This window comes from Phodopus roborovskii, unplaced genomic scaffold (genome assembly GCF_943737965.1).
Source record: "Phodopus roborovskii unplaced genomic scaffold, PHOROB, whole genome shotgun sequence".
NCBI lineage: Eukaryota > Metazoa > Chordata > Mammalia > Rodentia > Cricetidae > Phodopus > Phodopus roborovskii.
This window is the reverse complement of record NW_026126408.1, coordinates 14200320-14219361: the sequence shown is the minus strand read 5'-3', so window position 1 is coordinate 14219361 and position 19042 is coordinate 14200320. Positions and strand designations below refer to the sequence as shown.

Below are 19042 nucleotides of genomic sequence, written 5' to 3'. Positions count from 1 at the left end.
GACAATCCATTTTTTAAAAATTATCTGGTTTTGCCCATCCACTTAAGCAATGTTTTTGTTTTTTTTTTAAACAATCCAGTTAGCAAGTAAAGGCAGGTACATCTCTCTCTGTGTTTGAAACCAGCCTGATCCACAAAGCAAGTTCTAGGCTAGCCAAGGTGACATAGTGAGACCTTGTCTGAACATAATTAATTATTAATTAATTAATGTAAGGGGCCTGGAGCTAGATGGCACAGCTGTTGAAAGCACTTCCTGCTCTTCCAAGGAACTGAAGCTCTGTTCCCAGCACCGGTTTTGGGAGGCTCACAATTGCCTATAAATCCAGCTCCAGAAGAGCCAACGCCCTCTCCTGGTGGCTGTGGGCACCTGCATACATATATACACATGAATAAAAATTAGTCTAAAATGCACTCCTGTAATCCCAGCACTGAGAGCAGAAGTGGGAGGATCAGGATTTTGAGACCAGTTTGGACTACATGACAACATGCGTCAAACAAACAAAAAACCACAAGTCCCTTGTGAACCTGAAAATGTATTGTGAGTCTCTAAAACTGAATGCCTTTTTCTCACAGACTTGTACATTTGCAAACCTGGAGACTTTTCAACACAAAACAAACAGATTTTTCTGTAATATAAGAAATTTCTCAGCCCATTTTGACAAATACCTCTGAAGTGCAATGCTGTCCTGTGAAACCCATGGGGTCTCATATTCAGCAGAAATGGGTGCATACGGGTCACAGAGAACAGTCTGAAAGAACTCATGCTGTAACATTGGGTTCGAAGCAAATGGGGCACAGATTACTAGTGATCTTATTTCCACTTGTATTTTAAAACTTTGTAAATGTTATTTGTTTGTTTTGAGACAAGGTCTCATTATATGGCTCTGACTGGCCTTGAACTCTCTGTAAAGCAAACAGGCCTCAAACTCAGAGATCCACCTCCCTCTGCCTCCCAAGTGCTTAAACCAGCACCTGGTTTAAGATTATTTTCTCCTCCTCCTTATTTTAGTTTTGCTTTTTGAGACAGGGTTTCTCTGTGTAACAGCTCTGGCTGTCTTGGAACTCACTCTGTAGAACAGGCTGGCCTTGAACTCACAGAGATCCACCTGCTTTTGAGACAGCCTCCCTATATAAAACCTTGGTTGTCCTGGAGCTTGCTGTGTAGATGAAGATGGCCTCTAGCTCAAGATACCTGCCTGCCTCTGTCTTTTGAGTGCTGGAACTAAAAATATACACCATCACACCTAGATAATTCTTCTCGTTTCTCTGTATACTTGAATTTTTCAAAACTTGGGAAAAAAACCAAGTGAAAACTCAAACTCTACCCCCCACGCTGCCACTGAACGAATGTGAAATCCCAGCTCTCATGAACAAAGTCCGGTACCGGGAAATTGTGTCCATTGCTGCACAGAGCAGGTGGTTCCACTTAAGGAAAAGAGGGGAAACGAGAAGTCTCTGCTGCTTGACTGTTAAGACACTGAGAGCTGCCCATGCTGCTGCTGTCAGCTGGACATTAGCTCAGGTTAGTCCGGTGGGAGTGCATCCAGATCCTGGATGAGGGAACATCTGTTTCCACAGGGGCACTGCCCACCCCAGAGGAGCTGGGGGTGCAGCCACCACCGGAAGACCCGGTGTCCTCCAAATGGGGTGCTTTCCTGAAAAGAAAGCTGGAAGCACCCCGGGGTTTCTGTGGTCAGTTGCAGAAGGCTGTTCACCAGCACAGCGTTCTCCGCCCACCCCACTTCCTGCGGGTACTAGCCCTCAGATAGACAAGTTGCCCGAAGCAAGCCTGACACCTAGTGGCTCACTTTGATTTTGACGATTTACACTTGGACCTCCCCCAAAAGAAACCAGGATAACCCGGATACACATAGATAAGCCAGGGAAAACTTGCTCATCGGAACTCCTTGCTCTAGGCCTAAAAGCACTTTCATGATGTTCAGGAAACGTGAGCAGCACACAGGACTACCCTGTAAAATCCACAGCCAACACGTCCGCGGGAAGAAGGAACCCTGAGTCCTGAAAAGAGCCTCCTCCGCCGCCCCCCCCCTGTGTGTGTGTGTGTGTGTGTGTGTGTGTGTGTGTGTGTGTGTGTGTGTGTGTCTTACTCATTTGGTTTCTCAAAAGCAGAATTCTCTCAGTAAACTGAATCAAAAGCCTCAATTCTAAGGAGTTTTAGTTGCAGGGTTCTGGAAGGCATCTTTATCAAGCAACTATTTGTCCCTGGCTTTCCTTTGAACACCCCTACTTCCTCAAAGACTCTCCTTCAAATGCTAGAGCACACTGGCCGCTGATTGAGGTCAGTGCTGTTCTGTGGCTCCTGCAGCCCTCCATCAATCAATCCACTGTGTCTCCCTACCCACCCTCACACCCAAGTAGCAAGCACCTTAGTCCCACTCCCAGGGACTGGACCCACCTGTGCACAGAGAGAAGAGGTGCCCCAAGACTCGTTATCAACGAGGCTCTCACCAAGGTAGCCCCCAGTCCTCGTGGATCTAAAAAGTCATTCGTTCATGAGGTAGGGCTCACAAACACCACAGGCTCTGCTCATCTCTTCCCTCGTAATTACCCCAGGCTGGGGGGTGGAAGCAAGAGGCATGGTTTTTCAGAGATTTTTTTTTTTTAACGTGCTGGAGTTAACTGCTGGCTCAGCAATTAAGAGCACAGGCTGCTCTTTCAGAGGACCCGAGTTCAATTCCCAGCACCCACATGTACCAGGGGGTCCAAAGCCCTCATAGAGACGTACATACAGACAAAACACCAATGCACATAAAATATAGAAATAAATTGTTAAAAATAATAATCACTTTCTAAATATTAATGTCATAATATTCCAAGAAATCAATTCTAATACACTTATTGGCTGGTCAAAAAACAATTCAAAATTCCCATAGGGTTTATAGAATTTGTTTAACTTGGGTCAAAGGAGAGTTTTCCATGTGAAATTTCACCTGAAATCTGTTAAAGCCAAATTGAGAGACAACCCGACAGGTCTATGGAAATTTTAAGTACCATAGCCTGTACCCAGAATACTCCCCTTTAGCCATAGTTACCTTCATTGTCAATTTTGCTGCATTTAGACCCACCCAGGGGACCTTCTAGGCATGCCTGTGTGGATGTTTCCTAAGAGGTTTGCCTCCTTGGATGTGGATGTGGGTAGCACCTTCCCATGAGCTGGGGCCCCAGACCTAATAAAGAGGATAAGATACAGAAAGCAAATAAACACTTGCTTCCTGACTGGTAACAGTGTGACCAGCTGCCTTGGTCCTGCTGCCTTGGTGGTCCACATACTTTCAAACCACAAGTCAAACAAAACAGACCATCTTTCCTAAAGACAAGTATCCAATTCAGCCTCCTAAAAAGATGCTGGCACAGCACTTACACAGGGAACACAAGAAGCCCCTGGAACCTTGCTTATTTTCAGGACACTTACAATCTATTAGCATATATCAGTAAATGCCCCAACAATCTGAAGCTCCAAGGCGGGACAAAGTAATCTGTATTGGATCTCCCCCACCCCAAGCTAATCTTGACAGTTCACCACAGTGAAGAAGTTTTGTTATCACCTAAAAAGGTTAAACTGCAAAATGCTACATACAGTATTACCATTCATGTCAGTGGTCCTCAACCTTCCTAATGCTCTGACCCTTTAATACTGTTCCAAATGTTGTGGTGACCCCCAACCATAAAATTATCTTGTTGCTACTTCATAACTGTAATTTTGCTACTAGTTATGAAATCCAATGTAAATACCTGATATGCAGGATATCTGATATGCAGCCCCCAAGAGGGTTGAGACCCACACGTTGAGAGCTGCTGATCTACGTGGAGAAAAAGTGATCAATTGTTTCTCACTAGCACATCTATATGCACACAGATCCACAGAGAAAATATGGAGGGTTAGCTCTGTATGCAGCTGTTCCCAGCTGGGATTCTGGAAGAGGGTCAGAAGCAGTGGGGCTCTGCAGTAGCCCACAGCGTTCATCTCTCTCGAGAGTAGTGGTTCTCACCCCTCCTAATGCTGTGGCCCTTTCATGCAATTCCTTATGTGCTGACCCCAACCATAAAATTATTTTTGTTGCTACTTCTTAACTGTAATTTTGCTACTGTTATGAGCTCTAATGTAAATATTTATGTTTTCAGATGGTCTTAGGCGACCCCTATAAAAAAAATTGTTAGACTTGGGGTCGAGACTCACAGATTGAGAAACACTGTTTTACAGCCAAGCATTCTACATTACTTGCCTACTTTAACACGAGGCTGGAAAGATGGTTCTGCAGGTAAAAGCACTTGACTCCAGGCCTGACAACTGAGTTTGAATCCTGGGATCTACCCACAAGTTGTCCTCTGACCTCCATATACATGCCATGAGATGCAAGAGCTAATGAACACACACACACACAACACACACACACACACACACACACACACACTATATATATATATATATATATATATATATATATATATATATATATTCACACAAAGAGGAAAAAGTGTAAAGAAGAGGTACCAGAATATAATGGTTATTGCTGTTACAGCTTTGTCTTCCATCTCTAAATCTTTTGGTATTTTCCAAAATCTCTCCAGTAATGTCATACTTTCAGAAAAATGTTTCTTCACTTTACATTTTTTTAAGATTATAATTTGATTACATTTCACCCTTCCCTTTCCTCCCTCCAAACCGTCCTTGCCCGCCTTCAAATTTGTGGCCTCTTTTCTCAGTTATTGCATATGTATGTATGTATGTATGTATGTATGTATGTATGTATATATGTATGTATGTATGTATGCCTAAATATAACCTGTGCTGTCCATATGTTACTTGTATGTTTTCAGAGCTGACTGTTAGGTGCTGAACAACACATTGGTGTGCTCTTTCCTGGAGAAGACCACCTCCCTCACTCCTACCTCTCCTCAGTTGTAGTTTTTTGTGTAGAGTTGAAGGCCTTGTGGGCTTTTCCCTGTCTACTTGGGCATGCCTTTGTTCGGCTCCTGTTGGTGATCATGTTGGTGAGACTTTATGGATTTAGCATCTAATATTACTAGGAAACACAGTCTCACAGCAAACTCCCTAATTCTCTGGCTCTTACGATTTTTCTGGCCCCTCTTTGCAAAGTTCCCTAAGCCTGAAGTGCAGGAGTGTTTTATATCCATTGGGATCAGTCTCCACAATTCTGCATTTTGGTTGGCTGTGGTTTTCTGAATTGGTCTCCTTCTGTTGCAAAGAGACATTTTCTTGATGAGGGGTAAGGACTAGACTTATCCATCTATAAGGATGTTTGTTGATTGTTGTTGAGGATTATGCTGGTTTAATAACTTAGTGACTGTAGGTTCTCATCCAATAGCCATGACTTCATTAGCGCTAAATAGCTGGCTAGGTTTCCAGGAACAGGCATAGTTTTCCTCTTTTTGAGAGGATCTGAAGATCAATTTGAGAGCTGTTGGTTACCACCAAGATGTGCTTGCTACTATCGTACCTTTAGGATTATCATGTCATTATTCATGGTCACTGATGTCAATCATGGCCCAAGGTATAGCTGGATCACATGGGAGATTTATTTTTAGCTTTCTGACAATTTCCACATGAATGTCTATAGTGGCTGCACCAGTTTGCAATCCACCAACAGTGAATGGGGTTCCCTTTTCCTCAAGTCCTCCAACATTGTTGTTGCTTATAACTGTTTTCTAAAAATGTTCACTTTTTGAAAAGAGGGATTTTGTCTACTCAAGGGGTTAAATTTCTTTAACAGAAATTTTCTCTAGAACCTACCCCTTACCCTTTCCTTCCCATACTGGGAAAATGTCTAACAATGAATCAGTCTGAAAATATTCCCTTAAACAGGTCACACTTGATTCAAGGTTCCCTCAGTTACTGTCCCGTTGGGTTCTTAATGCATCCATGTGGCAGATGGCGCTGCGGTCACTCTCTTGACTCACACCAAAGGGGCGCACAAGGAGGGGAGGGGATGGATGACAGGGTACACTGATGGTTGCTGCACCTTAGTGTGAACCCAGAATTTGCACTCCAGCTTCTGTCACTTGGTTTAATCTCATCTCCTCTCATGAAGTGTAATCGGACCCACCCTTCTTATACCCAAATCTGTCACAATGTACCAATTAAACAGGCTGCCAGCTGTATAATGTGACTGCCTGATATGCAGAAATTTACACCTAAAGTTAGAATGTTCATCTTTGTCATGTGTATTTTAGCACAATCAGAGAAAGGGTTCCGCCAGACTGGGAATGAGTAACAAGATCAAAGTCTAGATGAACCTGTCTGTTCCTTGGGGGTAGCTACATGTACTGTTGGGGTACCCACAGTTATAAGTCAACTAGCCACTCACAACCCTAACCAACAGCCTTGAATGGTACCTAAGGACACCCAACACACCCAAATCTCAATGAGGTCACTGTCCTGTTAGGAGAAAAGCTGGGATGGAGGGAGAGAACTTAGGACAGTCCTTAATGAAGCCAAGACACTAAAGCCTGCCACTGGGGAAAGATCACAGCTGTCCCTGGCACCAGCTGTAAAGACACCCCCCCAATCCATTTCTCTACAATGCCACACTTGTTTCAAAATCAATCACTTAATGATAAAACTGGGTTAGTGTGTGACTTTCCTGTGTAGAAAGAGGTCATGTCACCACTTACCTCAGCTTGCAATCCGCTGAGGACTTTTTTCTTCATAGTGAACTTGAAGCTCATTAATCTATGAACAACACCCTGTGTCTTCAGAATTGCTGTCAGGTTTTGTCAGCATAAGCAATACTGCTGAGGTACCACAAAGTCAAGACCACTACACTAATTTAAAAGAAAACTGAAGTATACGCCCGAGATGCCTTCAAAGAGACCAACCAATGACCACTTAAAGGGCAACATAAAAACCATTGCTGCCAGGGTGGATTCAGTAGAGCTGTCAATTACAGTTCAAAGACCCTACAGCCAAGATGTAAACACAAAGGTGAAGAATACCAGGAAGGGCCAGTTCTTTGCACTTGTGCTCCTCTTGAGTCCCACTTTTTCTTCCTTCTGAAATGATGGAGCATACCATGCCTTGAGCTTCTTCCATTCCTATTACTGTCCAGGGAAACTCATGGATAGCTCAGGAGCATTGTCCATCCATGTCAAGGCCAGATTGCTACCTCCATCCAAATCTCTCTCTCTCTCTCTCTCTCTCTCTCTCTCTCTCTCTCTCTCTCTCTCTCTCTCTCTCTCTCTCAAGATAACTAGTTGGTAGCATCACCTGAAAAGTATCCTGTTATAGAAAATGCCTTATAACCAGCAGTGTTAGTAACACCGGAGAGGATGCCAATTTCATAGTCACGGTCCTACCAAAAGAAGTGTGAATAATGGCGGTGGACCAGCTACCTAATGCCAGTCACACCTTGCAACAAACACCAAGTCTAACTTCAAAACAACAATCCTCTCCAACTCCATAAGCACTGTCCTGGCCCAAGTCAACATCAAGGATTACTTCAACCACAAGGGTTTTGTTTTGTTTCTCCTATTAGAGTCCTGAAAAACTAGACTCTCAACAGGAAAAGCTGAGGGTTTTGCTCAAACACAACAAACTCCTCCCCTCTCAGTTCAGAGTGTAAACTGTCAGCAATGGTCTGCAGGGCCTGTGCTCACCCTGTCTAACCTTAACTCATGCACTGCTTCTCATACTGAACTTGAAACATGAAACTGCCCTTAGGCCTATGCTCACCTTCTCCCAGATAATCCACTTGACTCATCTCTTAACAATTTCCAGATCTCTCAATAACCAGTCTACTAATCTACACTTTCCCCAATCCCCTTCCCTACTCATCCATTTATGTGCCGATTCCATGTGCACGTGCGCACACACACACACCCTCCTTGGCAGACCATGGGCTCTTTACTGTTGTAACAAAGACCTGGGGTGACTCACTTTGGCTTAGAAACTGGAGTTGTCAGTCCACCTGTGAGGACATTTTGTCAAGCTAAGCACAAAAACAGATGGAAGCCTGGGGCAGAGCAAAACATTTACCTCTTCAACCAGGAAACAAAGCTAAAGAGGAAGAGACCAGGGTGACTCCCACAGTACTTCTTGAGAGCACAACAGGAATCTTCAACTACTAAGAATGAGGGTGGGGGGTAGAAGGGAGGGGAAAGAGAACCCCTGGCCTTTAAAGCTTCAGCCATTAGGGATATTTATCCAAATCATGACAACCAGATGCTTGGGGTAGAGGTTCCCTTTGTTCAACAATATATACATCAGGCACCTAAATAACAACCAGCATAGTAGACAATGAGTATATATATGTAGCATGATGGCAACTGTCCTTCACAAGGGTTATGTTAATTTCACACAAACTAATCAAGGACTCAAAAATTCCAAATAAAGCCTTAACTTCTACTCAGATAAACATATTCCACATCCTAAGGCAATGACCACAAGCCCACAACTTATGGTACTGTACAACACAACTCTTGTGAACTTACTGAATACCAAAACAACACACAAGATGGAGTATATCTCAGACTTAAAGAGTAAACATGACAACTAGGATATGTCATCACTGACTTGACATTGGTTGCAAGGCTTCAAAGATTTTGATGAAAAATCAGCAAGACCCAAGAACACACACTACCAATTTTCATTGTCTCAATTGATAGAACAGTGAAAGTCTCACTAGCAAAAAAAAAAAAAAAAAAAAAAAAAAAAAAAAAAAGCCTGAATGTTTCTTCTAAACTGAAAACAAAAACAGTAAAAGCTTCCCTTGCTGTTTATCTAATTAAACATAAACGCCTGTTGTGTATGTATAGAACCTTGTAATATGGACTTGCAACCCAACCAGAAATAACCAGACATCACTGAAAGATTTAAAACAAGAGGCCTATTCCTTTCCCTGCTGCAAACTTGATTACACAGCAGGCCTTCAATGTTCACTTGTGCATGCTAGTAGTGAAACCACCTTAAACACCTTCACACCACAAGCCCAAACATCCAGCTATATCTTTTCTACACATACAATGAGACACGCGCTGGGTAAAGATGAGTATTTATTCACTTTACAAAGAGAATGGTATTAAATTGCCATAAACAACTCCATTTATAGACAAGTAACAACTGTACATCGCACCAGCAGCTTGCCCAAGATGCTCTTCCTGCTCCAGCTGTGCAGCCTGCTCTGCCTGACAGTCCTCCCAGGCAATGGTGTTCTTACACACTCACAGGTAGGAAAGTCACCGCATCTGAGTCCTTCTGCAGAAGTGAGCTCTCCATCTGCCCCTTAGTGAGCACTAAGTCAGTATTAGCTCACTCTTTTAAAAACAAGACAAATTACTGGTAATTTGAAAAAGCTGTGTAGCACACCAAAATACTTTTTTATACATACATAAAAAAATCTTGAGTAAGATTCATCATTTTTAAAGATAAACAGATACCCTAGTCCTGCCAAGAGTGGGTAATGAAAAGGAAAGAAGATGTTAAATTACTTAATTATAAAAATAGTTTCTTTGGAAAAAAAACTTCAGCAAAGGTTATCATTAATATCTAAAACCAAAGAGAAAAAAATAAACAATTGTTCTCTGATCCATTAGTAATTTAAATAAAAATGGCAACCTCTTCAAAAGCAGCTGAGTGACATTTTAAAAAGTCAAAGATAAGAGCAAGTCTCATCTATACACGGATAATTCTTTACAATCTGCAGACAGGAACACCCTTAATATGGCTAAACCTTTGCTTCTTTAATTACCATTATTTTGTTTTGTTTAAAAAAATATCTCACAACACTTTAAAAATAAGTGTTATTTTGGGGAAGCACTCCAAATATCCAATCTGACCCGAATCAGATTACCAGTTAGTAAACAAACTAGGGACACTGTGATTTCATTTCTGTAAATCACAACCGTTTTTGTTTGAATTTCTTTGTTATTCCTTCATGTTGTATGAAAATGTATCAAATCAGGTAAGCCAGATTAAAAACAATCCATTAGTGCTACTTTGGCATCTGGACTTGATGAAAGATACCAACCTGAGACGAGAGCCGACTCGTTCACAAGCGTCCAGTTCCTGACCCTACAGCATGTCTGTCTTCACCTAAGTCAGCTTATGATAGAACCAATCATACTAGAGTATTATATTATAAAAATATAACATATATTGGACACTCATGTCAGTACATGGCAGAAAGTGTGTCTATTTACTGTGTAAAGTTTATTAACATTTGAATGAAACACTCTTATTTACACAGTTAAAGTCTGGGGCACTGAGGACAGAAAGGTGGTATGGCCTCTGTGAACTTGGAAGCATATGATGGCCTCTGTCTCCTGGCACAGGGCGAGCCTGCCCGGGAGGATGCGGCAGCATTGGGCAAGATGAGCCAGGGTTCACAGTGTGACTGGCTGCTTGTCTTCACTCTTCTTCACTTTCATTTTCAGGATCTAAATCAGAATCTCCATTTAATTCTTTTTCACTTGACACATCTCTGTCCTCTCCATTCTCTTCTTTATCGTCAGTGTCTTCATCTTCATTGTCTTCATCAACACCCTCATCTTTTTCACTGTCTTTCTCTTCTTCGTCTTCATCCCAATTATCCTGGCAGAAATAGCAAAGCAAAGCATTCATGAAGGGCTCCCTTACAATGAGGATAACAAGCAGTCAATCAGAGAAAAACACTCACATCGGAATCCTTTTCTGCAATTTCATCATCAGACTCTTCTTCAGAAGACTCTGTAAAGGAAAAGCAGAATACAGGCTGAAACACAGGCTAGTGCTTATACTAGGCTATCTACCATCCATGTGTACTAATCAAGGGATATTTTTCTTTATTGTCTGCATGGTTTAAGATGGAAATGACAGACATCTTCTAATTCTAGCTTCTAATTTTACTATTCTGGTTTTCAACATTTATTTTAAACTGTATGTATGCATGCCTGTGCACACCCATAAGTGTTAACTGACAGCAGAAACAATACGGCGGTACCAGAGAGCTAAAGTTAAAGGCAGTTATAAGCAATCTAATGTGGACGCTGGGAACCAAACATGGCTTGTTTCCAAGAACAAGACACACTCTTAATCCCTGAGCCATCTCCAGGCCTAAATTTAAAACTTATATGCATATTATAAAAAAATATTACGTGTGCTATTTCAAAATGAGTACCAAACCCCTATAAAATCCCATCTTAAAGTATTCAGTCATTTCTGAGCCACCAAATAGACAAAGTGGGTGTGTAAAAATTCTATGCAAGAAATGATGGTTCATGCATCTATCTGAAATAAATGCACTTTCTTGGTTTGTGACCCGTAACAAAAGTGCTGGTTACAGGAAAACAAAACAAAAAACTGCTGTCAAAATGTAGTTTTGAGAAATGTGTAAAACAACAGAGCTAGATTATTACCATGGGAAAGAACAGACTGAGGCCCTCATAAAGGGCAGTTTAAGAAAACCGACCCAAACTGATAAACCCCCACATAAATGTGGCTTGAAACTCAACTCAGTCTCATATGTCACTTCCAGTTCAAAAGAATGTCAGCTTTTACAGGAAACAATAAATGACCCAAGAGGAAGCACATCTACAACCATATACCAAAGCACTCTACAGTGTCAAATGGCCTCTCTTCAAGTCTCCAACCATCAGGAGCACTCACAGATGTTCATAACACACCTACACTGTATACGGGGGAGGGAATATCTATTATCCCTTGAAGACTTAATAAAATCAGTCACAAAACTTCAACTAGGTATCCGTCAGGGGTGTTGACTAAATTTATTTTATTACACTACTCTTGTGTGTGCCTGCATATGTGCCACAGAACACATGTACAAGTCAGGAGACATCTTTTGGAGTCAGTTCTCTCCTACCACCATGTGGATCCTCAGGTCCTCAGGTCTGGTGGCAAGTTTCATCACCTGCTGAGTCATCTCTCTGGCCTCTAATAATAAGTACATTTTAGAGCAAATGTTTTTAAAGTCAGTTTTGGTAACTGACATTCCTAATCACTAATGCCATAATCTCCTACTTTCAGACTCTTCTGCCACTACTGTCCTAGGCATCAGATCACACATTTGCCTCATTTCCCTGGTTTGTTAGGGCCATTACTGTTTCAATAGAAGAGATGTGACAAAACAAAACTGTTCATGTTCTCATTTATGTGCAGCAACTAGGTTTAAATGCACACGTACATATGTAAACTTATGTGTGTTGTATAAGTCACCAAAATGGGAACTAGAGACAACAGGACATGTGATGACAAAGAGAGGACTAACCAGCTTGAGGGGAGGTGACATGAAGTAAGGCAGCAGGGATGTGGGACAAGAGAAAACTATGAGGACACATAGATTTGAAGATTTCGTGACAAAACCCATTATGTGGGCATTTCTACAGAACCGAATTGCTGTGAAGAAAACAGACTACCCACAAGCAGCCTCTACCCCAACTTTTACCTTCTTCATACACCAATTTTGCCTTCTGTCCAGGGGAAAGCACTTTTTTCGTTTTTTCTGATGCTGTAACCTAGAAGAAACAATTATAAGCTTATCTCAAGTATAGCCAACATCAAACTCAGCTCCCCAATATTCAGCCTGTTTACCCTCCCCTACTGGACTCCCCCAAAGGAATGGACAGCCAAAATACAACTTGAAACGAACACAGGAAAAATATAAAAAGGGAAATTACTTTTGCCAGTTAGGAAACCACATACAGTGGTTAAAGTACTACTGCACCAAAATGTTAACTACGGATGCCCTGAACCTCACTGCTCACTAAAAGTGACTAAAAGTACAGTGGTGAGGTGAAGAGGCTGGGGCTCTAGCTCAGTTGGTGGGTGCTTGCTGTACTTTATTCTGGAAGATAGAGGCAGGAGTTAAGATCACCCTTAGCCACAGAGTATGTTCAAGGCCAGCCTAGGGAAGGGGTGAGAGAATGAACACAGATCGGGAAGGGTACAGTTAAGCATTCCCACTGTCACTAGGAAACACTTCCATATTAAAGCCTGGATTTTGATTTGCCAACTTCTTACTGAACTGTTACTACTGGAGTCAATCCTCAGCCTGTCTTCTCCACTCTATCACACCCAAGTCTGAGCTGGAAATCACTGGGTTTGCTCACTTGTGTGATGAGAAGAATGAGCTTCCCGTGCAGGTGTGAGAGCTTCTGGAAAGTTTTGACTCTGCTTTCCATGAGCTGATAGAGGGTCCCCAGCTGGTGCACCAGGTCAGGCAACTAGAAAAACAAATGGACAAACAAATAACACCACTCAACATCACCACATTCTGAAGAGGGACACACAGAAATCATGTTCAATATTCACAGGAGCTAGCACCTACACAGGCATCTATCTGTCAGAAACGCTTCTAGGGACAGGGGAACCTTTGGGCATAGTCTAGTAACATGACAAACTTTCAGAGAAGGCCCTTGATACCTTGGCAGGAAAAAAGAACTTCAAAAACAGCACAAATCACCACTGCCAGGAACCTTTAATCCCAGAGCTTGGGAGGTAGAGGCAGGTGGATCTCTGTGAGTCCAAGGCCAGCCCGGTCTACAGAGAGAATTCTGGGACAGCCAATGCTATACAGAAAGACCCCTCTGGAGGTGGGGGGGGGGGGGGTTAAGGAGGTGGGGATGGGACACAACTCCTCATTAGCTAGGACAGATGGCAGGGCCAACTACTATATACTGAAAACTAACCAGGCAGGTAAGATCAACATTGGGTCGATAATAAAAATCCTGCACCACAATCTGAGCTGAAGGGACTGTCCTCTGAATCTTACCCATTTGCAACATGTCACCTACACTCGCCACAGGCTCTGGAGCACCAGAAGCTTCTCCTAACCTTGAGTGTTTACACACACACACACACACACACACACACACACACACACACACACACACGAATGCATACTATTTACATACCATAGGGGAAAGGGACCTAGAACTTATCTGTGGGTGGTTTTTGTTTTGTTTTGTTTTAGGTTATATGCTAAAACCTCTTGGGGAAAATGCTAGGCTAGTAAAATGATAATTTTATTCTTAGTTTTAAATGTATTAACTGGTAGCCAGGCGTGTAGGCTCATGCAGCACTTAGGAAACTGAGGCAGGACTGGGTGGACTACAGAGCCAGACTAACCTACAAAGTGAGTTCCAGGCCAGACCAAGATACAAAGCACTGCCTCAAAAAGAACCTCATAATGGGGCTGCACACATGAGTTAGCAGTTAGAGGAATCAGGTTTGGTTCTCAGCACCCACAAGGTGGCTCACAATCATTGTTAACTCCAGTTCCTAGAAATCCAATGCTCTCTTCTGACCTCCACAGACATGTGGGAAATATGCACATATATAGACAAAATGCTCATGCTCATAACATCAATACAGGTCAATTTGTTATTAAGCCTAATGACCTGAATTTAATCCCCAAAACCTGCATTAGGGTTGAGTCAATTGCCCTCTGACCTCCACTCATGCCATGGGCAAAGGGCAACCCAAAAACACATATATACAAAATAAACATGATTTTCTTAAAATAAAAAACTCAAGTTGAGTAGTGGTGGCACACGTCTTTAATCCACGTCTTTAATCCCAGCACTCATGAGGCAGAGGGGGGTAGATCTCTATGAATTCTTAACCTGCCTGATCTACAGAGTGAGTTTCAGGACAGCCAGGGCTATGCAGAGAAATCCTGTCCTGGGGGAAAATATTATGTTTCTTATTAGGCATGGTAGTACAACACCTTTAGTCCCAACTCTCAAGCAAAGGCAGACAGATATTTTTGAGTTCAAGGCTAGCCTGGTCTATCTACATGGCAAGCTCTAGTCCAGCCAGAGTGATATAGTAAAATCCTATCTCAAAAATATATGTAATGATGATGATGAAGAATAATAAACTCTCTAAAGGAAGCAAAGGATGGTTTTACTCTCTAGCCTATACCAAAGCCCAACGATTCGCCCTCAGAAGACTTACCGTGGATAGGTACGATGCATGTATCGTCAGCACACACTTCAGCCACTGAACCATTAAAACAGCACTAACAAAGAAGAGAAACCCAAGTGAAGGTCAGGTCACTGATTCAAAAGTGAACACAGCTAGAAGGGGAAGTCTATAAAAAGGTAACCATCAAGTACATTTCCCAGGCCTTTCATTCATTCTTCTATGGAATCTGGCAGATTTCAGGAAAATATTTTTGCTTTTGCACATTGAACTAGCAAGTAGGACAACCCCCCACCTCCCAAAGAATGAATACTTCCAAAGGCCAGGCTTTACCTCATATAACTAATTATATTAGGACAGTATCAATCATCCAGACAGGATGGAATGATTTTCCATGTTATAACCACATCTGAGCCCAATCCACTTGTTCACTATTGGGACAAAAAGCAAAGCCTTCCTTCCATACTAACATTAACAGGCAAAGAGGACCAAATTCTGTAATGAGACCCTAAGGACTTCTTTAGATTTCCTCCTTTGTGAGCTCATAAAAATAAGGGAACCTACATTAAAAAATGAAGGAGAAGGATGAGGAGAAAGGAGGAGAAGGAGGAGGAAGAGAGGGAGGAGAGAGGAGGAAGAGGAGGAAGAGAAGAAGAAACTGGAGGAGGATAGAGAGATAAAGTACAGCAGTGTCTATGTGACGGGAGATGTCATTCTGTATATGTTTCTCATACTGGTTAATGAATAAAACACTGTTGGCCAATAGGAAAGCTAGATAAGACTAGGAGGAAAGAGGAAAGAGGAAGGAGGAAGGAGGAAGGAGAGGAAAGATGGAGAGTCTGGAGAGAATAGAACCGCCAGCCGCCTCTCGCTGGTAAGACCACGTGGAAATACATAGAAATGGGCTAATATTTAAGACAGAGCTAGCCTATAAGAAACAAGTAACTGGCCAACAGCATAATATCAAATACAGAGTCTCTGTGTATTATTTGGGGCTGGCGCGGCGGCGGGACAAAAAAACTGTACTCCTTACATCTATGTGTATAATCCTTTAGAGAAGGAGGAGGAGAAGAAACTGGAGGAGAATAGACAGATAAAGTACAATAGTGTCTATGTGTATAATCCCTTAGCCAGGTTTGTAAGTACTAGGTTCAGTGAGAGACTACATCTCAAAAAATAAAGACACCCTGTGTTAGTTTCTAACTTCCAAAAATATGGTGGTACACCTATATGTACATGTAACACACACAGCTAATATTATAAATTAGAAATGAAAAACCATACATTACAGAACCTAACAATACTATATTGAAAGCTTAGTATCTGATATATCAATTTCCAATTTAAATGTTTAAAGTATGAAAAACCCAAACCAGGTGGTAGTGCACATTTGACTGGGGTGAGTGAGATCCTATGTCTACCTTCACTCAGAGGAGTGCTGGAATTTTGTCTGGCTTGAACCCATGCAGGTTTGAACACTTGGAGACTGAGTAGTAAGACATGTTGTTAGAAATTAGGTAACCTATACAACTGTTACTGAAATCCTGGGACTAGGATACTGTCAAACAATTCTTTAGTTCTATATTCTAAAATAAACCCAAACTGAAACAGTAGTTATGTGCTTACATCTGTGATGGTTTGAATGAGAATGGCCCCAGTTGGTGGAACTGTTTAAGAAGCATCAGGAGATGTGGCCTTGTTACAGGAGGTGTGTTCCTGGAGTGGGCTTTCAGATTTCAAAACCCAGTGCCATTCCCAGTAGGCTCTCTCTGCCTCATGCTACTGGATCAAGGTATGAGCTCTCAGCTCCTGCTCCAGCACCTTTTCTGTCTGCCTGTTATCAAATGCCCCAAATTAAACACCTTCTAAGATTTCTTGGTCATGGTGTTTCATCATAGCAACAGAAAAGGAACTCAGGAAAATTCAAACTCAATATGAATTGTTTTATCCTCACAAAGACACCACTGAGGAAGAACGTTTCCTATAGATGGATTTACTCAAAAGCTGACTAGCAGCAGACCTGCAACTCAACTTGCTGTGTGTGATGACTTCCCACTGTTCTGTTTCCTCTATGGCATCGAAGCTACATATAAACTTCTCAATGGTAATTTAGAAGATTCATCTGTAGCTTAGCTTGGGAACTAAAAAGTATAACTATTCTTTCTATTCCTCAAATGAAGAAGTGTGGTTAAATTATGACTTGTCTTTCTGTTACTCTGTTAAGAATATAAGCCCCCCCCTTTTAGGTTAATATTGAGATTTATAATTTGTCTCTCTCTTTTTTAAAGCACATTTGCAAAGCTACTATCTATAACTATATTAACTGCATTGCATTTTATTACTTTGTCTGTTTTTTGTTGCTTTAGCTCAGTTTTCCCTTCAGGTACAGTTTAGGAAAGTCTTTCCTGTTTTTTTACTTTTATATTTTAGACTCATTTACTTTATGTATATGGATGTTTTATTTGCATGTGTCTATGTGCATCACATGCATGCCTGCTGACTGCTGTCAGAAGAGTACATCAGATCCTCTGTAACTAGAGATACCGATGTTTGTGAGCAGCCACATGTGTGCTAGGAACCCAACACAGATCCTCTGTAAGAACAACAAATGCCGAACCATTTCTCCAGTTTCACTGACCCCTTTTATGCTTGTTTTCAGCTCCCTCTAATACTATTTGAAAAAAGATGGAACACAATTATACACAGATTAAAAACAAAAGACTCTCAGGATGGGCATGGTAGCACATGCCTTTAATCCCAGCCCAGCACTTGGGAGACAGAGGCAGGAGGATCTCTGTGAGTTTGAGGTCAGCCTGGTCTACAAAGAAAATTCCAGGAAGAAACCCAGGCTTGAAAAACCAAAAAAGAAAAATAAAAAAAGCAACACCACATAATTTAGGGTACAAAAAAGGAAATTACCCAAAGGCCAATGAGCTGATAAAAGCTGGAACAAATTGTAGTTTTTGTTGTTTAAAGAACACAACAATAAAATCACTTAGGAATAAACTTAACTTAAACACTGGAGGTGGGCAATACTTAACACAAGAATTCTTTTAAAATCTGAGGCTGAGGATAGAATCTAGGGTCTTGACACTGTCGGGCAAGCACTCAACTCTGGATACTGCTATTTTTATTTCATCTATAAACAGCAATTCATCCCAGAGTGATCACACACACACCTTTACTGATGCAGGAAAAAGCTGGGTTCTAGGCCATTCTAAGTTACATAGTAAGGCTTTGTCTCAATCATGAAGAAACTTAAGTCATAGAAACAACTTACCTATTGGGATGTCCTTGCAGCCTCTTTGTAAGCTAAGAGAGGAAAAACAAAACAAAACAAAACAAAAAAACAAAAAAAACAAAAAAAAAAACCCGTTAACATCAGCAGTGCAGAGGCAAACATTCCCCATCAATCCCACGATGTAATAATGGCTGTACAAGTCATTCCACCTAGAAATCCACTTTTACTCAACACACATACTTGAATTCATTCTCATAAGAGTAATTACAAGACAGAAATATAGCCTAGGGTTCTATAGGCTGGGCCATAGAGATCAAACACAGACTGGCAATTTCATATAAATAGGAAGGTATGGGAAGGGGCATATAGTCACAACTAATGGGTACAAGATTCTTTTTGGAATGACAATTGGACAATCTATGAACATATGAAAAGCAACTGCATTGTACGCTAGAAAAGATTAAACAGTATTTCCATTTTAAAAATTCATTAAAAATTAAATACAGGAAATGAAGGAAAGAAATAGAATAGCTCAATACATGCATAGACTTCTACTAGTTTCTAAAATTTTCCTACCAATGATACAAAAATAGCATACACTGTTATCAAAACCAGTCTCATAAAACACACCATTTTAAACAAACATAACTCAAGTACAACATCTACTTACTGAGCATTCTGTCTTTAGGTCTCATTATTTGATAATGGGTACCCACTCTTTTAATGTTTCAGTGCAATTATATTTTTGTATAGTAAAAATACATTGTAATACGTACTTTTGAAGGAGAAAGTTACCTCCCTATTGTAACTAATGACTAAAAGCTTAACTGAATTCAGCATATGCACAGTCTTGGCACTCTACCTTCCCTGACACCCAGAATGAATGCAGACTCAGTCTCACCTGAG

At 41.3% G+C, this 19042-nt stretch overlaps 1 protein-coding gene across 1 annotated transcript in view; it reads right to left on the bottom strand.

Annotated features, from left to right (window-relative positions):
• Positions 1-9016: 9016 nt before the first annotated feature.
• Positions 9017-19042, bottom strand: part of Wdr43 (WD repeat domain 43) — a 38772-nt gene continuing 28746 nt past the window's right edge. The window contains exons 13-18 of the mRNA XM_051181832.1: positions 18176-18207; positions 14929-14992; positions 13080-13193; positions 12416-12485; positions 10652-10701; positions 9017-10566 (exon numbers count right to left, since the gene is read on the bottom strand). Coding sequence (XP_051037789.1) covers positions 10384-10566; positions 10652-10701; positions 12416-12485; positions 13080-13193; positions 14929-14992; positions 18176-18207 — 513 coding nt within the window. The 3' untranslated portion in view covers positions 9017-10383. The remainder of the gene's footprint in view (positions 10567-10651; positions 10702-12415; positions 12486-13079; positions 13194-14928; positions 14993-18175; positions 18208-19042) is intronic.